This window comes from Aphis gossypii, chromosome 1, assembly GCF_020184175.1.
Source record: "Aphis gossypii isolate Hap1 chromosome 1, ASM2018417v2, whole genome shotgun sequence".
NCBI classification, from domain to species: Eukaryota; Metazoa; Arthropoda; class Insecta; order Hemiptera; family Aphididae; genus Aphis; species Aphis gossypii.
This window is the reverse complement of record NC_065530.1, coordinates 14,911,873-14,936,785: the sequence shown is the minus strand read 5'-3', so window position 1 is coordinate 14,936,785 and position 24,913 is coordinate 14,911,873. Positions and strand designations below refer to the sequence as shown.

The following is a 24,913-nucleotide window of genomic DNA, read 5'->3' as shown; positions in this document are numbered from 1 at the left end:
TGCAGTATAATTATTATTTAGTTCGCATTTAATCAATAACGAAAATGGATATTATAATTTTAAATCATAATCAATAACTGCACAACTAAAACGAAAATAAAACAAAATTGAAACGCCAGACATCTATTAATTCGGGTCGTGACCTGTAGCGATTGGGAACCACTTCTGCAGTGTACTGTAAATATCACACGATGACCAGTCCCAGATTCGAAAAGTTCTCCAGGCCACGGTGCAAATTTTCATGTGCGTGTATAAATGCCGTTTGCATACATTATAATAATATACTACACAGTACATACCATATATATAAATTATAATTTATTATATAGTATATATTATATTATATGCATACACATCCAAATTTATTTACAAGAGGGCCCTTGACATAATATTATTCGAAGATAATTTTTTTTCGCGGAGTTACATTATTCTAAAATTCTCTGTACCCGGAGGAGTATAGTCGCATATATTCTTATACATATAAAAACAGTTATGTATGTATACATGTCATGACTGTAAAGTATAAATAGCGGTGCACATCGCGCATATACATATTACATATATTATTATATTGCAGACACCGCAGACGTTTTGAATAAAACAATAATCAACATTTACGAGCGCAAAACATAATATAATGTAAGTATAATAATAATACTATAGGTCTTGAATTGTTAGTGGTGCGATGGGACTTCGTTCAGACGAATAAGACGGCAATCCGTCGCCGTTACAGCCTTACAGACCATGGTAGTTGTAGTCGTAAACTCACGAGATTCGCGGAAAACGTTTCCATTTAAGAAAATAAAAAAAAAATTCCACCGCTCTGTCCGTCGGAAAAGTCTGATATTTAGATACTTACTATAATACATAGCTACTCCGCGGAATACTTGCTATTGTTATGTACATCAACGCAGTCGAACTGGAAGATAAGAAGTGCAGATGAGCAGCATCAGTGTTAGCTTTTATCCGACCGCATATTATAATAACAGTATTATAAAAACATTACAATATACATGCGACGATAGTAAAAAGTATAATATTATAATACAAAACGCCGGGACAGTGTTACCGGGTTTACGACGTGCATAAACAACGAGAGATAACGAAAAAAAATTGTACACACCGGAGACGTATTGTGTTTGGGTGGAAAAGAAGCACAGGGTATTTTTTTATATTTCTCAGCGAGCGGTCGCGAGGAGGAGTAACTGGTTTCCTCCCGATCAGATATAATAATAATAATAATACACAATATATAATACAATTCCACGGACCGAGGAAAGAAACAATAATAATAATAATAATACGAAATAACAACCACCGGCCCCCGAAGCGTCGTGCGCACGCCAAACGATTTCGCATTCTCAGACCGTGGAGGTTGCATGCATGCGTGTGGTGGGAGCGCGTCTCGTTTCGAAATTGTGCGAAAAAAAAAATGTAAAGCCACATAACCGCGACCGTAGTCGGTTCTAAGACGAGTCTCTTTCTGTATACGCTGCAACGAGAGCATGTATGTGTGTGTATATAAAATCCGTCTAAATCACTGCACACGATCATACCATAGGAATTGCTGCAGCAAACGAAATTAATTTTTTTTCGTTTTTTAGCATCGACACGTATGGAGTACGTGTACTCCCCCCATTGGTGGCGCTGAAAGCCCCTTATTTTTTCGATCGGTCCAAAAATGGATAAATTCATGAAAGTCCTAATCACCTTTTACCTCACCAATTAATTACATCTATGGAAATAATGCTGCCTCTACTTTCTGATAAGTAAAAATGTTTACTCTGACCGACTGAGATCCTTACGAGTAGTAGATACATTTATTTATTATATTATTTGGACATATTTTAACAATTTTATTGGGATGGATGAATTTGTTCCACAGTACAAACGATTTTGTGATAATGTGTATATTAACCATATTATTATATTATTATTATAGCAATTGCCAATTATTATCGGTACACTGTACATTAACGGCATTACATATTGTTATATTGTGTGGTGTTATGGTGTTGTACTGTTGTACCTATATGGTCGACTGAAAAAACCATAAGTGTTTGAACAAATACTTCTGACGAATGCTACTGACTCGTGCGCAGTATATCTAACAATTAATATTTTTGTTAACCACAAACAGTAAAACAATATTTTTAACTCGCATGTAGTCGCTATTAAAATGATAAAAAATGGTGTCATACATTACTTATGACGATTTTAAATTGCAATTTATATTGTTTTAGAATTATTTATAGCAGCTTATTATCATTTTATATATACCTACATCGTTACAATATATACTTATAGGTTACTGTCGTCTTTCGATAAAATTAATTTAAGACTTATTATCATGCGTATTCTTTTTAATGTCATAACGAAAATCTTTTTAAATCCGCAAATCTATCAGAACAGACAGAACATCAAAAGTTCGTTATTTTTTCGAAAGCGCGCAGCCTCATATATTATTATAATTTACCATAAAATCTACTTACTGTGAGAGCGGATGAGTAGGTACAATCTATACCTATACGACATACATTCAAATTCGATAATACAGCATTAGGTCATTATACAGATTAATTAGTATCATTAGTATTATAGTATATTACATTATTAGTATAAGTATTTATATTCTTATTATACATTAGTCTGGACTCTGGGGACTGGTTTGCACCTAAAATATGCTCAAGTTAAAAATGATTCATAGTTTATCGATGACATGAGTAGGACAGCCTCGCTATAATATGGTCACCTTGGATTTGTGCGACATTATAAATTCCGGTTTACAGAATCAATGCGTAATAATATACTGGTCAAACAAAATTTGATTGGCCCGTTAAGTCTGCTGCGAAAACGAATTAAAAAAAAACACGTTAGGCTGCTTTTACTTAAAAATATTATGTACATTGTACATAACAAGTAGTCTTTTAAATGTTAAGTCAAATTATGAAAGAAAAAAATTTTCTTAAGAAAAACATTTACCGTTATTAAATATATAATTGTAATGTCTCCATTTTTTGTTCACCTTAGCATTAAAAGGAATTATACATGCAGAGACACCAGTTTCTTTTGTTGAAATTATTCGCTCTAAGTATAAACGGCACAATGGTTTCAAATTGAATGTCACTTGATCCCTATGTATATAATTTTATAATAAATTTAGGCGTATAAAGTATAAACAAAACCGATAAAAGTGAAATACGAAACACTGTTATTATATTCTTATACTCTGTGCACACTGTTGAGATGTCTATAATTACAATACGTTTATACATTTATTTATTTTATATATTATATCATAATAATATGATATTAAGTATCGAATTAAGATACATTCGAAAAGGATGAGGACATCTTTGTAATTATAATTTGTTTGTGTTAGATATAGAAATACAAAAATAATATTATGTAGTATTAATTATAACGTTATAATATAAGTTGCAGTTATGTTATTTTATCCGAATTAAGTTAAGAGAAACGTATATATAGCTGTATATTATTAATTATATTCTATATTTAGTTACATTACCAATATATAATATATACCTATATTATAGTCACTCACGGACCGCGGTGTAAAATATCCGATTTATGATTATAAACTTGATACATTTACGAAGAAAATACAGTATATACAGAATGACATTTCGTCGAAGTTTTTTAATAATATTTCCTCTATAAATTTACATATTTTTCACGGAGTAAACAACAAACACCAACTCGTGTATTAACTATTAAACACGTATTGATCAAGGATCGTAATCTATCCTAACTAAATTGAACTGTCAAACGCAGAATCTTGAAATAGTGCATACGGTTAGTTACTAAAAATGAAACTGTCGCATAAATTCACGTATAAGTTTACTTGCAGTAAGTTGCCATACTCTCCTGCTATCGTTTGCAGCTTAATTGTATATATATATCGGTAAACATGATTTTGAAGTATACGTATTAATCACGTACACGTAACTCATTATAGTTGAACTCTATTCTAAAGTGTTTGAAAGGATACAGTATTCTTAAGAAACTCAAAACAATTAACAAATGCTAAAAACAAAATCTATGCAATATAACACAATATAATATATTATAACCAAGTGCGAAAATAAATAGAACAGTTGTGTTGTTATATACGAGGAAGTTAAACTATATTAAGGTAAAACACTATTTTCCTAGAGTATTGATACGTTTTGTAACCTATACGAGCAAACACCTGATATAAAATTTAAAAGTTCAAATACAATATCACTGCAGTCCGTACGAACGTATACGGTATAAACTAAATAGTATGTAGGTACCTACTATATATATATATATATAATTCCTTACTTAAATTTAAAAACGAGACAAGTAAAAACCCTCAAGATTTCATCCTTAGAAATAATAATAAAACCTTTATTAAAAACATAATTAATACATTTAATCATAATGTATTGAAATCATAGAACACGATTAGGTACTTACACGTCTCAAAGTCTGGCGCAGAATATTTGACTACAACTGCACGGGGAAACGAAGATTAGTCATACATATTATATAAGTTACAAGACACACATGGTGTGTATACAGTATACACACGCCTACATAACATAATATATTATTATAATCGTTTTGCCTTTTGCATCAAAGCGTTTAGTTATCAAAGCAACGAAATACGTACGGTGGTATTAATATAGACTTTTCGCAATAATAATTAATAAGCACGCGCTAGTAGCAAAACTAGAGTTTGTTCAGAATTTATTTGATCATCAAATACGATTATGTTATCAAATATGATACGAAACTATCAAGAAATGGATATTAGTCAATAATATATATTCATTTATATTTGTTTTCTCTCTCAAGCCCACGCGCAACATAAATAAAACGCATTCAAGTACCACAGTAAGGTATCAAAGTAAAATCGTTTTTCGTGATTTTTAAGTATTCTCGGAGTAAAATCACATATCAAAATATATTTAAAAGTGACCTCCCATTAAATCATTACTTAATTCTCACAATTTATGTATATAAATTATAGCGTGTGACCGTGGAAACGGGGCACACTTTATTACTCATTAGTCAATATTTTTAAATTGTATTTGTGCGACATTAAACTAGACAAATGGACTATACAATTTTTTAACTGTCATTTTGTCAACATATTATATAGTGTACCAATACTTTTGTTTTATTATAACTTAAAAACTTTATTTAAAACTGATTTTTTGTCGTTGCCCTTATGGACGGCAAATTCTAAATACAGACCTGCAACGTGCGGTCCCCACATACATAGGAACATAAATCTTTCCTATAGTCTATTATTATACACCTATAATACATACAACGCATATGATAATAATAAAATATTATTATATGTACAGAATCGAATAGGCTGTATATGTAATAAAAAAATATAACATAGAAGGAGGAATTATGTATATAAGACGGGTGTCAGATGCAGTAAACTGGACGATTCTTTAACGCAAAACACTTATTATTTTAAAAACTATAAATATGCTTCAATAATATTAAGTTATTAAAAAATGTTTTTTTATAAAAATATAGTTTTATATATTTTTTTTTTATTCTTTTGATTAATAATATAATATTTTTAATTTTATTTTCTTGAGCGGAATATTATTCGAAGTACAGCGGGATTCAATTGACTCTGCTCATTAACACTTTAAATAATTATATTTTGTAAATTTTAATTTAAACTAAAGTATATTTGTAATCTGTAATATAATTATATATTAATCTACGTAAATTTGGTAGCTCAACTAAAATAACGACATAAAATAACGTGAGAATGGTGGCCCACCATTGAGGAAACCTTCCGACTAGGGAGAAAATACTTATATATTTTAAAACGGCTGTTATTATACTAATTATCTCTGAAATTTAATTTTCACGAATCGAAATTTTGAGTATAAAATTAAAAATATATGATACTATCATGCAAATTAGGAAAAAACTTTAAACATGATAACAATACAAAAATACAGTTTTTAACGACATGAAATTATGTAAAAGTATAATATTATTATTATGATATTGTATATAAAATTATGAATTTCTGGCGTTAAATGGATCATCTCGTATAATTTTTGAAAGGCCAAACAAGATATTATATGGGTGAGGTGGGCACATATGTAGTTAACCTATTCATTCATTAGGAGTGGTTTATACGACGTTTTGTATTGTATTTATAAGCACACTGTACACCGCAGGGTCGCGGACCTCAGAAGAGCGCTTCACGCACACACAGAAGCGCGCGCGATATTGCCCGGGCTCAGGGACAAGGAAATCGACCTTGTCCCAGGTTATGGACGCCGCCGCCGCGGTATTGTGTTCGATTTCCCCTTTGCGCGATGCGGACGTTAAGTACCGCGTGTGTTGCACATATAACATCACGTATTATAATATTATATTATGGTGTGTGGACGTATGGTACGAAATACGAATGACAAAAAAAAAAAACAATCGACTGGTGGGGAAGTGCAGCACCGGTAATGAGGATTTAGTGTAACCCCTTCAATACAATACAATAATTTACATTCATAGTATCATGATCGTTTTTTACCCTTCGTTATTTTAGTTTTAACGCCGACTCGACTCTTATACGCGCGGTAGAACAGCCACTTATATAATTTTTAATATATATACTATACATGTATGTATATAATAAGTTGTCACTAAACTGAATGATAATCGTACAAACGCTGCGCAAACTTCATCGAACGTAAAATATTATGTACTTATACTGTTATATATATAAAATTAAAAATTAAGTTTAAACTAAAACAATTATCCATATACAACAGTTATGGACGGAGAGTGCACAAAACGGTTACATTCATCAAAACTACGAATCATAAAATCAATTTTGTTGATCCTATTATAGGTTTCTAAATTTCTAGGATCAAAACTCATATGTGCTGAAGCACATTCAACAATTATGGAGTGAGAAAAATTGCGTTATGCCGTCAAAGTATATGGATTAATGGCAAAAAGAAGAATGGTGATTGGAAAATATTTTTAAAAGACTTTTATAAATATAAAAACTGTTGCAGTAATTTATAAACAGTGTTCCTAATTTTTAAACCACGGTAACACACACATTATACTGGTACCTAAGTTTTCCTGATCAAAAAAATCGAGAGATCTGTATGATACAGATCATTGGCTGACTACATCATGTAAAGGTTGTCGAGTTAAGTCGGGTAAATAATTTATTAAATATGTTATATATACAAAGATTGTGTAAAACTGCTTTTGGCTGTTTGTTGAAGAAAAAAAATACGGAAACCGACGACAAACCTGCTGGAGCCGCGAGGTTAGGTTTAATATTATACTTACCTGTGTAGTTGGGCTCAGTGTTATAAATAAACATGAAAAAATGTAAATAACATATAATATAATAATGGTTTTATTATCATAATATAATAGGTATAATGGTTTCAAATAACTAATAATTAATATGGATTATACACATAAGGAGAATAAATTGACGAACGTGACGACAATCGCCAGGTGGACTATATTTTTTTACATATATAGATACATGAAAAGGGAACGCCACTTAATTATTTAATCATAGTTTTTTATACATTTAAATTATATAAATACGTATACGTATTTATCATTACGTATTATTCAAGCCATTTGCGAATTATATTGGGAAAATACCGGAAGTCTAAATTGATTGGTGGGAGTAGGGTGGTGATAAAAGGAAAATCTTTAAGATGCGTTCACAATGCGGTAGAGCACGCGAAAAAGAAAAAAAAAATACAAAATGGTCGTCAAAAGGGTGTGACGTTCTCCGTCAGCACTGCAGCGTCATTATATAATCGTGGATAATGTACACTTTATATATCATATAAATGCTATGTGTCGCGAACGATCAAAATATGATCATTCGACGTCCGACGACGTCATGCCGGTCGACTTATCGTTGTTCTTGCCGTTGCCGAAGTCGTCTGCCCGGCTGTTGTGCAACAACTGACTCATGACGTCGGCCAGTCGCTTGGTCTGTGTCGCGTTATCTTTTATCAGCTTTTCCATCCTGATTAAGTGCCGATCGTGCATGGACAAGGTGTCCCGGTGCACGCGGACCATGTGTTCCAGTATCTGTTCCAGCACGTCCGGTTGCTGGACGTGATGATGGCGCCGGGACGACGACGACGACGAACCGACGCCGCCACCGGTGCCGTTACCGCCGCCACTGGTGGTCGAGCACATGGTCAGCGGATCCACTTTAAACCGCTTGGACACGTGACCGGAACTGTTGACCACGTAACAGTGGTCGTCGTTCTGGCCGTCCGCGTCGTCCATGTCGTCCAGTGCCGCGTCCGAGTCGTTCATGTGGTGAATGCCGCTGATGCTCGACGCGTCGGGTTCGGTCATGTCGTCGCCGACCACCACGGTCTGCGTGTACGTGGCCGCGTTCGCGTACTTCTTCTTCCGCTTGAGAATGTCGTGCAGCGCCTCGAAGTACGGAGGCGGTTTTTTAGGCGCTGAACTGTTCGGGTCCGTCGAGCTGATTAAGTAGTTCCTGTACGATTTCTCCAGGTTGCGCCATTTCTGATGGCACTTGATGCCACCTTCGTTCACCGAGTCCGCGATTCTGTACCCTTTCGACATCAATTCCTCGCAAATTCGTTTCCACACCCGAATCTTGACCGTACATTGGTCGTTGAACATATCCTGGTATTTTTTAGAAGCCACTAGTGCTAACATCTCCCGGGTCGCTTCGATATCCTTCTGGCACGGCGTTCTCATGCTCCACAGCAGTTGGTCGGCGTCTGCAATACAGTGATGAACATATTTCGTAGGTATGGTAGATAGTTGATGTTAAAGACATAGTGGACAACGCTTCCTCAATTTTTAATATATATATATTATATATATACATTTTTTTTGTTTTTGTAGAGGGTTAGGTTTAATAATAATAAAAACTGGATGATTCTTTCATCAAACAACATTAATTAATTCAAAAACTATTTATATTCTTTTTACACAATTTTAAGTCGTTACAAAATATCACTTGAAAAAATAATAATTTTAATATCTTAACGGTACCTATAATTTTTTTAAGTTTCCAAATTTTCTAATGACAATATATATATATATAAATATAAATACATTGTTAATTCCTCATTCTAAAACAGAATAATTTAAGGATTACTTCGATATATTAAAATTTAATTTCAAACAAGAAGTTTATAAGTTACAAGTATATAAAGTTTGATGTATAACCACGATAAATAGTGTAGTAGACCAACATTTTGTAGACCACCCACTGCAGCAGCTCATTAAAACATAAAATATTAATTATAATTAAAATACTACTTTTGTAAATTAAATTTTTTTACATTGGAATACTCAAACAATATTTGAATTTGCAATAAGTAATTAGAAATGCGTGTTGTTATTAAAAAAGTAAAACAGTAAATAATTATATCATTAAATATTTTTATTTTTTCAAGTGATGATATTTAACTTAAAATTATATTAAAAAAGGGACAATAAGTAACTACTTTTCTATACAATAGGTGTCGAGTGTGCCTAGATATTGAAGTCTGACGAATAAGTCATTTTAATTTATGTGTTAAATTTGAATTCAATGATAAATTATTGCATACAAAAAAACGATTTTTAGAAAAGGTCTGTCAGTCAAGTTACAAGGTAATAAAAAATTATAATACAAAAGTTTGGTGAAAATTTAAAATATCTACAGCTTTTCATTTTCAAATAACAACAAAGCCGTTTGATAAGAAATCTTTATTTTACACGTGAATATTGAATGTTGTTAAATTTTTACACTTCAAATGCTTGTTTTGAAAAATATTGGGAATTTAAATTTTGACCTCTTCCAAAGTATCAACTAGATCTAGTTTACAACCAACAACCATTCCCAAATTTGAAAATCAAAGATTTTTTTTATACATTTATAAATCGCGTAAACATCGACACGTCATTGGAAAATTGCTCCGCTTGAAATTTAAAATATTTTTAAATAATAGACTATATAATAGATATTAGTATACTGGTAATAGTTTTTGAAATAATGAATGTTCTTTGATAAAGTGTAATATTATATATATATTGTACATACCGGATGTCTCCTCCACCCCGTCAGTGAAATACGAATTTGAAAAACTATTACTGTGCGTCAGAGGGCCTAAACTCGAAACAGAAAAATTTTAAAATTTGTTTTTGTGTTAAATAAAAAATCTGAGATATTGAAATTATGTTTATGTCAATATTTTAACTTTTTATGTTAAAATACCGGCAAATGAGTAATTTATTATTCTGCAGTAAGCGACCGGGTGGTACGAGACACCTTCTATATTTAGCGGTAGACGGCGTTTAGTGATATTATATTATTATCTATCATAGACCTTATGCTATATTTCATATAGTGTAACTGTAGTAAACATAACATAATATAGCAGTTGAGCCGTGATAGTAGTCTTTAATAATGTTTAATAATATATATTATAATAAATATGTTGAAGAGTGATATAAACAACATTAATAATACACTAAATACATTATGTAACTTAGCCACAAGTCACACTCGACAAGTGCCTTTTATCTCTGACCGCTTTTAGTAAACACAATCGGCCTATTAGGTATCATAAAGTTCGTGAATATAATACAATTATCCGTTTCATAATGCAATTGAGTAGTTATCAATTAAATTTAACAGTCGAAATCGTTATTACATAAAATACAACTATCTTGCCATTATTGTGACAACTATTATTGCGAAATGTGAACTTGGTGTAACTACCAATCTTGAATATGTAGAAAAATAGGACGAAAAAAATGGTATGACCGAAATTTAACATTTTAAATATTTGTTCAATTATATGTTTTTATCTAATAAAATAAGCACGTACAAAATTACTATCAATAAAATTTACTTTTTATCATTAAAATAATGTTTACTTATAAAAATGCTATTATAAATTAAACATGTACTGAATACTGATATTGGTATGAGAATGTCTGAATAGAAAAAACAAATTATATAATAGTATAATACCATTAAAAAAGTTGTAAGGATCATTATATATACATATATTATTATTGCACGTTTTACAACCAAATGATGACTAAATAAATAAATAAAAATAATGGAGTTAAAAACATTTTTAATGTGTGATAAAATTATGAAACTAAATTAAATCTCGAAAACATTATTAATTGTTTACAACTGCAGTATACCCGCTGGTTTATAAATTAGCTACTCCAGTCAATTATTACTGAATATTAAAGAGCAGTTGAATTCAAATATTTAAATTTTTGAAACTAAATAAATATATTCACTTAGATAATTATACATATAATTATATTAAGCATACTCCGTATACTATATAATTAATTTAAAATTTAAATGAATAAAATTGGATTTGAAATTCAAGGTTATGGTGCTTTATAATGAATTAGTAGGTACAATACGAGCAAATAGTTCATAAAAATGCAATTTTATAAAATAAATGAATTATTAATATATAATATGTTTATGCGTTTGTTAGGATAGATTTCTGTGATACCCATTGAAAAAAAAAACAAAAAACATTGAAAATATTCATTGAAATATTGATTTATAACATAATTTTAAGTCAGTAATGAGACATTAGAAAATTGTAAGAGTAAATAATAAAACAAAAAAATGTGCATTTCTATACTAAAAACGAATGTAAATAAAAAATAAAAATACAATTTTTAATTGAAATACATTTGATATTAACATATTATGAGAAACGTAAATTGTATTTCTTCAATCTACTATATATGACAAGAATTTACATTTTTCATAATGATAAGTCATCGACAAATGTCAATAATAATAATAAATAATAATGTTTTATCGTACATTAATCAGCAAGACCTTCAATCAGACGTCAACAACAAATTTACGATCATAAATTGTGGAACAACAGGTAAGTGGTAGAGAATCCACAAAAACTCATTACCTACTTCGCATAATATACTTTTCCACAAATTACATTATGAAACGGATTAACATTTAGATGTACATATTATTATAATAATAAAGGAATATAATATAATATATAATATTTACCTGTCAAGACTTGGACGATTGGTTTCATATCATGTTCAGGAGAATCTTTTGGCGACCCAGTGGGTGACCCATAGCCCCCATGATACCCAAAACCAAAAATTTCTAATACATCCTCAGAGTTAGGAACTGCTATACACTTTCCGCCTAAAAATGATCGATGTATAATTTTTTCTTCGGACAATTAGGTGTGAAAAATAATATTTTTGTATTTAAATAAGAAACTTCAGTGTTAACATTTTTTAAAAGCTATACCTAAAGTATAGTGTATTTATACATTTCTAGAAGAAGTTTCTTTTTAAACAATACTCACTTTCGTTGTCCAACACAATAAGATCACCATTTTCATTTAAAACTGGTTGTTTCTGGTCGTCAACGGCAATACTATGGTTATCTGGATTAATCCACTGATATTTTTCCATCTTTATAGGAGTCATGAATCCTGATTTATTACTTAGATATTTCTATAACTTAACTATATACGTAATATTTTTAACCTGTCAAATTATAAATTTTGAATAATTATACAAAATAGTATGATAAGACTTTTATTGCAAAATACAAATTAGTGAGTAAATATATGATTGTTATAATGTTATTAATATATTCAAATATTTGATAAAATATTTATTTTACAAAATAAAAATATTATCTAACATAAATAAATTTAAGTTAAATTTGCTTAGATAAATATCTAGATATTCTTTTATATAATGCAATTTTATTATTATAATAATATAGCCAATATAGATACTATGAATAATCTTTTTTATAATTCATATACATCTGTCAAAATCACAATATCATTTCTGATATTTCTCTAATTGATCTTAATAATTAATATCACGTGTTTTTCCTCAAAGTTAAGTAAAACTTGAGTTATTATTTTGAAGAACTATTTCGAAATATTTAATAAATATTTATTTAAAACAGAGATTATTTCAAAAGTGATAACACTGCATTACAATACAAAATATCCAAATTTTAAATAAATAAAACATTTTGGTTAGGAATTATGACACATAAACCAGTGCTTAAATAAGTCAATACACAACACTCTTTCATAAAAGATAGCATATATTATATTTAAAATGTCATTCATATTATGTCTTGTATGGTTATCTACATTTATAATAATTAATAGCACTAAAATCTAGAACGGCGCTGCACTGATATTTGTTGTCGCAACTTCTGATATAAATATAATATAATAGGTGAATTATGATTTATTCATTTTACTTTTGATACATTATCTTTCTGTATCATATAAGATCTTCATGTTAACAGGTTAAAACGTTTGCAGAAAAGTGACCATTTTTTCAATCAATTACAAATTGGTTATTTTTAAAGGTTACGAGTGAATAAAGACGATTGATGAAGTGTAAGAATGAAAATTTTTTTTAAAAAAATTAATAAATATTAGAAGGTCAATTTATAAACTAACATCAGTGATGAAGAAGTATCGATCATCGTTCAATAATACTCAAGCATCAATTTATTGTAAATCTAGATAAAAAAATTAATTTAAGAATGTATTAACAAAAAATATACGCTATACTGCAGTGAAATAGAATATATTAACTAATACGATATTATAATTACGTTAGCAATCATGATGGCAATTAATTTATTATTAATATTATTCACATGTCCGAACATAACACATAATATGAGTGTTGTAAGTCGAGTTGTAGATGATATTATTATTATTTTTTAACACGAATGTTACGTAGAATGATCACGGAAATCCGATACACACTGTATGGTTTTTTTAACGGTACGGTGGATACATGTTGTAAAGCGATTACACGATAGATCAGTATATTAGAAACAGCAAGAGAGAGAGAGAGAGAGAGAGAGATAGAGGAGAAACGACAGCAGTGACGGTGGCCTTGGTCTAGACCCTCCGTCGTATAACATCTTTGTGGTCCATTGCACAAGACAACCGAAATGGCACAGTGCACACAACGCACACACACAGGTACGTACACACACTGTTTGAAAAAGTTGGGCGTTGCATCGACCTCCTTCGTTGTTGCACAAACGCATAGACACGCACACACCCACACACAGAATATACACGCGATGCAACGTTGGCAGTTTAACCGGACCCAAGGCCGGAACGAGGAAGACGAGTGCGGGGGCAGCAGATATTGCATGACATCGCTGCCGCTGCACTGCACAAGTTCACGTCACGAGTATACTCTCATAATGTCTTTTAGTTGGACTGGTTAGAGAGAGCGAGAGAGACCAATAAACCTTTATTGTATATAACATAAATATATATAATACTTATACACTATAAACTCGTTACTAACAACAACGGCACTGGTAGAAACAACAAAAACAAACACAAGAACACACGCATGCACGTCATTATAATAAAAATAGATATAGTAAGTAGGTGGTAAGAAGTGATATCGAAACCTTTATAGCCTTTTCTGACAATCTTTTACAATGTCACTGTCAAAGTGTCAAATGAGTGTATTGAAAAAAAAATACAATAACAATCAACATTATGCAAAGATGTTTCTCTCCTGCAGTGCAAATACGACATCTGTATCATTCAATTATTCTGATATTCAATCCGATTCGAAAACCGTTTAATGATTAGATAATGTATGGTATTTAAAAAATAACCGTAAAATAAATACATCGGATAAATACATCGAACTATTACAACCATTACAATAGTTGCTGATTTATTTTCTTTGATCGTACACGTATATACTATAGTTGTATTTAAAACTATTTTATTTTATTATTTAATTAATGATACATTGATGAAGAATACACCGAAGTGTATTCTGTATATTATGCATAATAATTACAAGGGCAAATGATGATGTATTTTTCATATGGTAAAAAATGTGGAGCCTCGATTAAAAAAAAAGAGTAAGTTAATTTGTATTATCACATTTAAAGATAAGAAGATAAACAAATACGTTTATTATAATCTATGACGTGTGTTTACATCTTAAACTAGATATACGAGATATATACTTTCAATATTTTTATAATACTACTTTGATGATATGGAAGGTAAATTTGCCAAGCTCATACATTACGACAGTGATAAGACAGAAACAACAAAATAATGTGTACCTATATACGCATATATAATTTTAGGCTTTAACGAAAAATTATTCTACACCAATAAGAATTATGTATATATTCTCACCTAATTAATTATATTTTGGTTAACATTAAATGTAATAGATTTAAAAATATAACGAGAATGAAGTACTATTTTAGTATAATAAATTAAATACTTCGGTATACAACCACTTTAATAGTGATTTACCAGAAAATTCAAATAATTTTTTTATTAATTATTACAATTTGATTATAGTTACTACTAAAGAGTAAAGATTATTAAAATGATAATAATAAAAATAAATCAAACTGACAAATAAAAATGCATTTTATAAGATTATACAATAAGTAATTATAACAAGTACAAATTACAATTTTTTGTATAGTAGTTAAAAATTGAATTAGCTACATCCATATCTTATTCTAATATAGATATCGAAGCGCAAGGAAGTAATAAATAATAATACTATATTATATTTTTCAAAGTACTTTCATTTTAGGGTGTGACCAAAATATTAAATACTATTGATTGTGTGTTGGTTGCCTATGTATTGTTCAACTATATTCTTAGTAGTTACAATTAATTAAGTAGGTATATAGTTTTTTGTTTTCATAAAGTTATAATATGATTTACACTAAACTGATACAGTTATTGTTCTCAGAGATATTTCTTTTTCAATTCAATAAAAGGCCTACTTTGTAATTGACAACATTTTTTTTTTAACAATTAATTATTGCACTGTAAATAGATACCAAAAATTCAAGATCCTTTTAGTCAACCCAACCGTAATTTATTTTACTATAATTAAGAAGAATATTTCCAGAATCAAAATATTAGTTTAGAACTTCTGCTATTGTTACTCAATCCTATACCTCTATTTTATTTATATTTTTCTCGTATAGTTATATATGTATTGTAATAAGTTAGAATTTATTGATTTTACTCGTCCATCTTTTCGGTTATACATAATTTACTATACACTATAAAGTATAATATATTACGGTTAAATTGAACCAGTTTACAGCTGTTTAATTAGTATGTTCGAAAAGTTAACGTATATTCACAGTATGTGTACTTTCATGACTAATTAAACAAATACAACATTTATTAAGATCAATAAACATAAAAAAATGATTGTCAGTGTATATCTACATTATCAGATCATGAATAATTATAAAATTATCGAAATCTTATAAATTCCGTATATGTATATTTTAATTATAATATGTAAGAAAAAGTGGCAGATCAGACCCTTAATATAGTTAACCATTGGAAAATATATTATATTATTTATAATTTGATAGATTACCAACTACACTTAAAATTTAAAGGTAAATCACCTTCTTACACGAATGTCAGTAATAATGACCGCATATGGATTAGGTTACACACAAGAATGTATACATACTCGTAAATTAATAAGGAAACGATAATAAAAATACAATTTTTAAAAATATATTTCATTAACAGTTACGAAAGCCAATAAAATACGAATGAAAATATCAAGTACAGTGAGTAATAAAAACGTTTAACTATTTTTAAACAACAAAAGAATTGCTTAGTTGCTTGTGAAGCCAAAAAAATAATGTTGAATTCATATTAAATACCAATAATAATACCTACCGTCTAAGTTCTTTGAAAATTCTGATAATTTTTTCTCAAATAAGGTTAAATAAACCAACAATCAACATTAAGTATAACATGCATATTGCATGTATTAAAAGAATTTCGAGTTTAACTATCGTGTATAAGCATTTGTTACGGTAATTTTAGTATTCGTTTAAATAATTACTAAGTATCAACCAGTTAATTTAATTTTCATTCACGTACAAAAAGAACAATAGACTTAAAATGTCTATTCACCGACAAATTATTTTTGATATTTACTAACTAGTTTAAAAATATAAAATAATCTAAAACAGAAAAGTAACCCTTCAAAACAAGAACAATAATAATGACAATGCTAGTAATAAATTAAATAATTCCTATCACGTTTTTTTAAAAATATTAACCCGTAAAAATTCAATTTACTTAGTATATAGTAGAATTGAGTAAATGACTATACATGATTTAAAATATTTACTAAATAAGTATTTTTCATGAAAAAAAACATCAGTCATGTTGATTTCAATTTTTACTTACCACGTATGGAAATAAATTGTCAATTTTGATACTGTTTATATCAATTAATGGATATTTAATAAAGATTAAATCATACCTGCAACAAAAGAAATATACAATTCATTAGTTGTGAATGAAATAAAAGAACAAACATGATTGCACGTGAATGATATAAATAAGCTATTATAAAAATAAGTTGTCTCTATGCGTGAGCATTAAATTAAAAGGCACAAAAGTAACATTTAAATTTTATAATATACTTATGTAGAAGTTATTAACTTATATTGTGTTTTTGCTATTTTTTGATTTGAAATGAGAACGCAGAAATAGTGACCATGTTTTTTTTAATACGCCCACAACTAGCTTTTTACAACTCATACACAAATATCAGTATATTATTTTTCTTTTATACATATTATTCAGTATTTTATTTTTTTACTATATAACGTTTCAACCATTAACCATACTTCAAAGAATTTAATTATATTTTAATACGTTACAAATAAATATAATTTTAGTCTTGGTTAGTTAATTTTTGGTTTACAGAGCAGAGAAATATTTAGGTTATGACTGATTTTATGTTATAATTCAGTATGAAGTAAAGAACATTATTGATCCTTTAGAGATATATGCACATAAATAACCTTAGTTTTAGTATTTGCATACAATTTAAAGTAAATAATTAAGTATTACCTAGTGTCTAACTTAAAATCTAAATATATCAATATATTTAGATGACATTACAAAATATGTTTTAAAGTAATATATTCATAATCAAGGAAAAATTAACACAGAATACGTATAATAATCTCAACACCTACAATATAGTATAAAATAGTCTAGATAACGCCTGTCACCTATCATAAAATTATAAATCCAATAAGTATTATAAACATTAAACGTTAAATTATAATAATCGTGCACTGATCTTAGTCTTAATTAACATATTCGGTTAAGTTTAATATAGGATGTTCATCATAATTTAACACGCGGTATTAGTAAATTATTGAATTAAATCTATTAATATTATTATAAATTATAATTACACTTTTTGGAAAATGGGCACAAATTCTAAATAAGAAATTTAAAATCCAAAATAAGTATAAATATACTCTATTGAGTATATTAAATATAAGTATAAATAAGGATGGTTAATATAAAACATACAATCATTGGTTATAGAATAGATTCTATAATCAATGATACAATATACTCATTACATTCTTAATTATATTTCCTGTAGGCTGTAGCCTGTAATGCTTGTAATAATTAATTAAGAGTTTATTGCAATAATATAGCATATATATTATATAGGAGACAACAATACTATATAATACCATGCGATGATGATTGATAAGACTTTACATCATTAATTATTTTTAGGTTTGTAGAATTAACTACTGCAAAATAAACTATATTGTGAACAAACGATTTGTGTTATATTTTTATGACGTGATTTAATCATATAGAATTGAAATATATTTGCAAATTAACTCGCAAATACTGAAATACATAATATATAACATAGGTAATAATATGTATAATAATAAAATATATACTTTGATTGATAAATATTCATTAAAGATATATTTTTAAAATTATATTATCTTCAGACAATAATTGAAAAAACTTTAATGAATTTGTTGACATTGAAATCGAACAAGCATTATTTTATTTTTAATATTATGTAACTAATTGAATGGATTACATGATAATATTTATTAAACGATAATCGGACATTAAGTTATAAATACAACCGTGTTAAAAGCAATGTGTTTAAAACAAAGAACGCCTAAAAATGTAATAGCTAAAGTTTATTAAACTATAATATTTAACAAACGCGAATAATAAATGTTTTCGGAATTACAATATTCACAACAATTTAATTTTATTGGAAGACAATAAATTGCGTGGGTATGATTTCTTCAAAGACGTAAGGTCTTGGTCAAGATATAGCCGATATAGATAATATTAAGAAAGTCACTACAATAATAACTGTAATGTTAGTTTGAAGCGTACAACAACATACGTAGACCCTTTACACATATTTTCCAAATAAATAAATAAATAAATTGAAATTATTTTGTAAATTGCGCACGAATTAAACCCGATAGGAGGTGTAAGTGCGGTGCGTAGACGCGTACTCCTGTTGCGAGGTTCGATGTCCGAATCGTAAGCAAACAATAACGCGTCACGGCCCGTGGGTAAAAGCACGTTTCGTGCGATGAATTTAAACACGATTCAAACGGATTGTGTATTGATAAATCCACATAGGTAATATCGGCTGCTGTTATAGAACGAAACGTAATAATAATTATAATGTTTGGAAAATAAAAAAATTTAATATAATATAATATAAATCTTAAGACTGTAATATAGCATTATTATTCGATATCGGTGTTTTGTAATAAACCAATAACTACTAATAAACGATTAAAATAATATCATAACAGGTGCAATACGCGTTAAGAGGGACTGGGTCGATGGTGAAGCGGGGCGGCGGAGGCGGTGCATCGGGGTCAAAAGCGCATCGCTGGCTTGCGTAACAATCGCAACTTAACGTTATACATTAATAATATTTAATTATGTAAAACGTATTTACACCGCAACGCGTAGTACGGCATATCATCGTATATTATAATGTATATTTTTTTTTAATAAAATTATTAATCGGTCGTCTACGTCTACGGTCGATCGTACCGTGTCTGTATCCCGCGCAAAACGACGCGTTATTATTGGCACATGTGCGTATCGCACGACGTGCGTGTGTGCGCGCAGACGGACGTCGTTGTCGGTGGCAACGGCCAAATGTGTTAAAATTTAGTGTGTCATCACTGACCTGGGACAACCCGTGCAGTTTCGCTCCTGTTGCTGTGAGCGCGCGAAATGTCTATTATCGGCGTCAGCGGCGGAGGCGGCGGCGCTTGCGCTCTAATTCACAGCAGATGCCACTAAAAACGGCACACGGCCGCTGACGTCGCAGTCACCGCCTCGAATCGAATCGAAGCGGAATGTCGCCGCAGATCGTATCCCATCGACCCCTCGGCGCGATGAACGGCGTGAAGGGGAGGAACACCATCAACCCCTACCCCACTCTACCAACGCCAAAAGCGTCATCGATCTTTCACCCGCTGTCCCCTTTCTAGTCGACACCGCGTGGATATAACAATATATATATATATATATTATATATTATATGTGTGTGTATACTAAATTATTAGTTTTTCCCGGTTTTATCGTCGTTTCCGTAGGATATATTTTTTTCTCTATATAGTATATACTATATATTATTAATAAAATATAATAGAATAATATATATATAATCACACAAACACGCCCGTGGACAGATCGGAGTTGCATTGATCCAATTCAAATACACTACACCACCCTCACGACTATCGCCCGCACGTCTCGAACAAATAAAAGCAATCAACGGGAGTTTCCGTCACGGTCAACCGCCGCCGATCGATGCTCCATAATATTATTAAAACGAAAAACTGCATAACGTTTGCCATGCAAGTTATCATTTTATATAATATACTCTACAATAATTATTGTAGTTGAGAGTACTAAAATATAACTGAAACCATTATATTTTATGTGCAATATAATATAGGTATACACTTTCTCGTCGCTACGTTAATTTAATTAATCACACTGGACAGTGGATAGTGCTGTTATGAGTAGGTAATATATCACGGACTACAGACTAAAGAAGAGGGGATAGAAAACCACAAATGGCGTATAAAAACGTCGAGTGTTTAAAATTGCACTTGGCACATTAATTTCCGAGGTTATAGAATGAATTATTAATGGCTACTTTATGGGATTTTTTTAGAACTGCATTTTTTTTGTATAGTTGCATGTGCAGTATCTTTCACTAAAATGTGACTCATCTGTTGTTACAGGATGATATTATCATATTGTCTTGTGCCAAACGTCTCGACCTACAATATTATTCTGTTTTTAATTTTAATTACTCACTTCGAAATTCATTTTATTTTTAAATAAGACAATATGATTTTTTTTCAATTTAATATTATGTAAAATACCTTCGATGACTACATAATATGGCTCATATGTTAATTGCATAATCCGTACTATTATTAAACTGCAGTATCTACTATACCGATTAATAGTTAAATTTTATGCAGTTGGCCACTATAGAGATATTTAGATTTTGATTGTGTACACTGTTTAAAAACATAACATTAAACTGCAGTATGCACTTAATTAAAGTATGAATATATTAAGTTGATAGTAAATATTACATTCGTATTGCGCTATTATGTATTATGTACTGTTTAAAATTAAAAACAGCTGGCTTTGTCGACAGTCTTGGAAAAGGTTAAAAATAATTCATCAAACATGAGTTGTATATAATATAATAAATAATGAGTTAGGTATAAGCAAGTAATCAATGTTATTTTAAAGGTATTTCTAGACTACGTTATGAAGTAAAACCTTAGAATTTTTTTATATATTTTTAATAGTTCCAAAGTATATTATATTCTCATACTATATTCACAAATAAATAAAATAAGGTAACTAATTTTATTTTTATATTGCTCAAACCATTATCTCAAAATGCACTTTGTAAATGAAAAACACGACATGTTTTTAGTTCTCGGAATATAATGTTTTTTTTATCGTGTCGACATAATGTTCGAATTATGTAGAGAATGTGGGTAAAATTTAAATAACGATGGGACAGAACGACAGGTAATAAGAGGTACTCAGTAGCAGCGGAATCGAGTGAGAACAGAATTTCTCCTACCGACAATGTTCGAATGAGGGCGGAAACACACAACCTCTTGTTTCGGTCGAATGAAAAAAAACAAAGTGTATAGTAGTTGTGTCTATACTATTTAAACAAAACGGTAGTCGTCAAAGCTATTGGACGTAACAATGATGGTGCGAAGGAAACTTGAATACAAAAATGCCATCTGCGTTTAAATAGTTTCAAGTAAAAAAAATAAAAATAGAATTATTAATATATAACACAGAACCGACGAAACTGGCTGAGATGCCGACGACTTGCGGGGTGATTCAACCAACCCATGACCCTGCTCACGGGTCTAATAAGCTGGGCACGTGAGTTTTTTACCACTGTTGTTTTCATAATCGTTATCGACACAGTCTACAGTTGACATTGTCTAAGGTTATGGTCGTAAACAACAGTCCGTTGCATTTGTATGTCACTAAACTGTAATAAATAACTATATAATGCTATAATAGAAAAAAATCCAATCAAACCGTGTGTCACCGCATAAAGCCATTTTAAGTTTAAACACAAATCGTACATTTAAATACATAACACGTTATGAGTGTAGAACTGATTATAAATTATAATATAGGGGAAGTATGACACATTTTTAGAATACGAAAATCTAACAAATGTGATATCGGTATGATAAACCTTATTTTAAAACATTTTGTAAGGTTTTAAAAATAACTTTTTCATAACACAATTTAGAAACGGAGAGATCTGTTAGATTATGTGAAACTTATTGAGTTGTTTAATCATATATGAAAATAGAAATTAATTTTCATAAAACTATCTTATGAGTAAAAACTGTATAACTTCATAAGCAACGATATTATAACTATTATACAATAAATTAGTTAAACATATATTAATACAGTTCTAAAAACAGGTAGCAAATCTAGAAAAATTTATTGCAAACATTGCAGTTTTTAATGACAACACATTTTGATTATTTAAGTCTTAATAAATAAGTTTAAGCAGTAGTGTTTAGAATACAAGAAAAAAATACCAACTGCCACTGACAAGCCGACAGGGCACCGCATATATTATACACATGCAGGATAAGGCAAGTACAAATACTGTTGGTGTAGTAGTCACGTCTACTTATTATACCGAACCCCTTGTGCACCGTTATTATTACGAAAGCACAAGATGGTGGGCTCTACGATGCATTTCGAAATTTATTTATAGTTGGCGTGACATTAAGTCATTGCGAAACGCCGTTGGATCGTGCGATTTGCAGAAATCTTTTAAACACCGGCTGTGGGTCCCGTTTGGTGCATAACACGCACGTCACCTTTACTATGCACTTAACAGTGGAGCTACCATAACGAGGGGGGGAACGTCCGTGGTCTCTAGACAAGGTCACGTGCACTTGACACTATATATTAGCGGCTTTGAAATGTTTTTTTTTATTATAATCGTATATATATTTTATTAATTTAATAATACACACATTTCTACAATATTATAATAAGTAATTAATAATTATTTCAATTAAGATGTTATTTTTTATAATAGAAATATTTTAATAGTTTTGCAGTCAATATTATTATGTTTAAAATTAAAAATGAAAAACCGTATGTCCGTAAACTAGAAATTTTCACCAAATATTTATATTAAAATTTTCTAGACATGATGTAATTTTCAAAGTATGTTGACTTTTTCTGAGCTATTTAGAGAATTAAAAATTTGACTTTTAAGATTAATGATGATAAAAAATATATTTCTCAGATAAACATTTTTCCTCAGTCAAAAAATTTGAAAATATAATACCACGTTCCTCACAAGTTCAGTTGTTTTAAAGTAATTTAAAAATGATCGAAAATAAGTTTATAACAATATTATTATAACCTTATTAAGATAGGGTACCTATTTAACATCATAAATTATAAAATATCTTTAGAAAATAGAAATGGAAGCTGAGTGCTGATTGTTCAGGATCATTTTTAGTACGTAATAAATAATAATCTATCATTGAATTCAAATTTAACGCATTGCGTCTTAATTTAATCAATGGCAAATTACACTTAAAACTAATTATACTTCAGCAGATTAACTTCCTGTTTTTTTTTTTTATTCAAAAAAACCTCAAATCATCAATTCATCAATTAATTAATCAACAAGATTATCCATTTAACACGAGACACTTATTACTTTAGAAAACGCTAACGTTTTTAAAAATCTTTCTATTATATATTTTAAGTTGTTATAAAACAACAATTTTGTAAAAATGTATACTTCTACCATTTTTAATAATATATTATTTATTATTTTTTTTATCATTTATAAAATTTAATTTTAATACATTTTTTTTTAAACATTCTTAGGCAAAATATTTGAAAAAAGTATTTTGATCTACAAAAACGTTACACAAGAAGTTTATTCATTTAGTTTAAGTATTTACAATTTAGATAAAGGATTATGTATTTTACTTTTTTGTGGGATATACAGCTGGTCTACTATACTAATTATAACTCATAAGCTACTCATCAAAAATTCAATTTTTATAGATCGAAAATACTCCAAATAATATCTTGATTTAGGACAAAAATAAAAATATATGAAATCCTTAAAAAAATTTAAAAAATAATGTTTTACGACTTAGAACTAGGTATGTATAAAATATTTTTAAAAACGTTAATAGTTGTGATAGATTTGAAATGATGAGTATTCAACGTTAAATATGGATCGCCCAATACATTGTATAGTTTTTTACATAATATTTATTTATTTATCAAGTCATATTTTTTTAAACTAAAAAATATGTATTACAAAAATATTTGATTGGAATTGAAGTTTATTATAAGTTTTAAGTTAATAAATAAAATGAAAAAAGTAAACAAATTTA

The 24,913-nt window shown here is 29.3% G+C and overlaps 2 protein-coding genes and 1 long non-coding RNA gene across 6 annotated transcripts in view; 1 reads left to right on the top strand and 2 right to left on the bottom strand.

The window, feature by feature from the left end:
* LOC114122572 (ecdysone receptor-like) overlaps positions 1–24,913 on the bottom strand; it is a 112,496-nt gene that overhangs the window by 63,332 nt on the left and 24,251 nt on the right. The window contains exon 3 of the mRNA XM_050206858.1: positions 17,316–17,391. The gene's annotated coding sequence lies outside the window, so the exon portion shown is untranslated. The remainder of the gene's footprint in view (positions 1–17,315; positions 17,392–24,913) is intronic.
* LOC126552222 (uncharacterized) overlaps positions 1–24,913 on the top strand; it is a 44,237-nt gene that overhangs the window by 18,457 nt on the left and 867 nt on the right. The window contains exon 1 of one of the 4 annotated variants that reach the window (XR_007606064.1): positions 23,494–23,539. The exons of 1 other annotated variant lie outside the window; for it this stretch is intronic. This is a non-coding gene — a long non-coding RNA (uncharacterized LOC126552222). 2 more of the 4 variants (XR_007606065.1, XR_007606062.1) reach the window with 2 other exon arrangements.
* Positions 7,394–24,913, bottom strand: part of LOC114122573 (uncharacterized) — a 27,520-nt gene continuing 10,000 nt past the window's right edge. Inside the window, exons 2-5 of the mRNA XM_027985259.2 lie at positions 12,390–12,573; positions 12,080–12,223; positions 10,100–10,165; positions 7,394–8,786 (exon numbers count right to left, since the gene is read on the bottom strand). Coding sequence (XP_027841060.2) covers positions 7,897–8,786; positions 10,100–10,165; positions 12,080–12,223; positions 12,390–12,513 — 1,224 coding nt within the window. The 5' untranslated portion in view covers positions 12,514–12,573 and the 3' untranslated portion in view covers positions 7,394–7,896. The remainder of the gene's footprint in view (positions 8,787–10,099; positions 10,166–12,079; positions 12,224–12,389; positions 12,574–24,913) is intronic.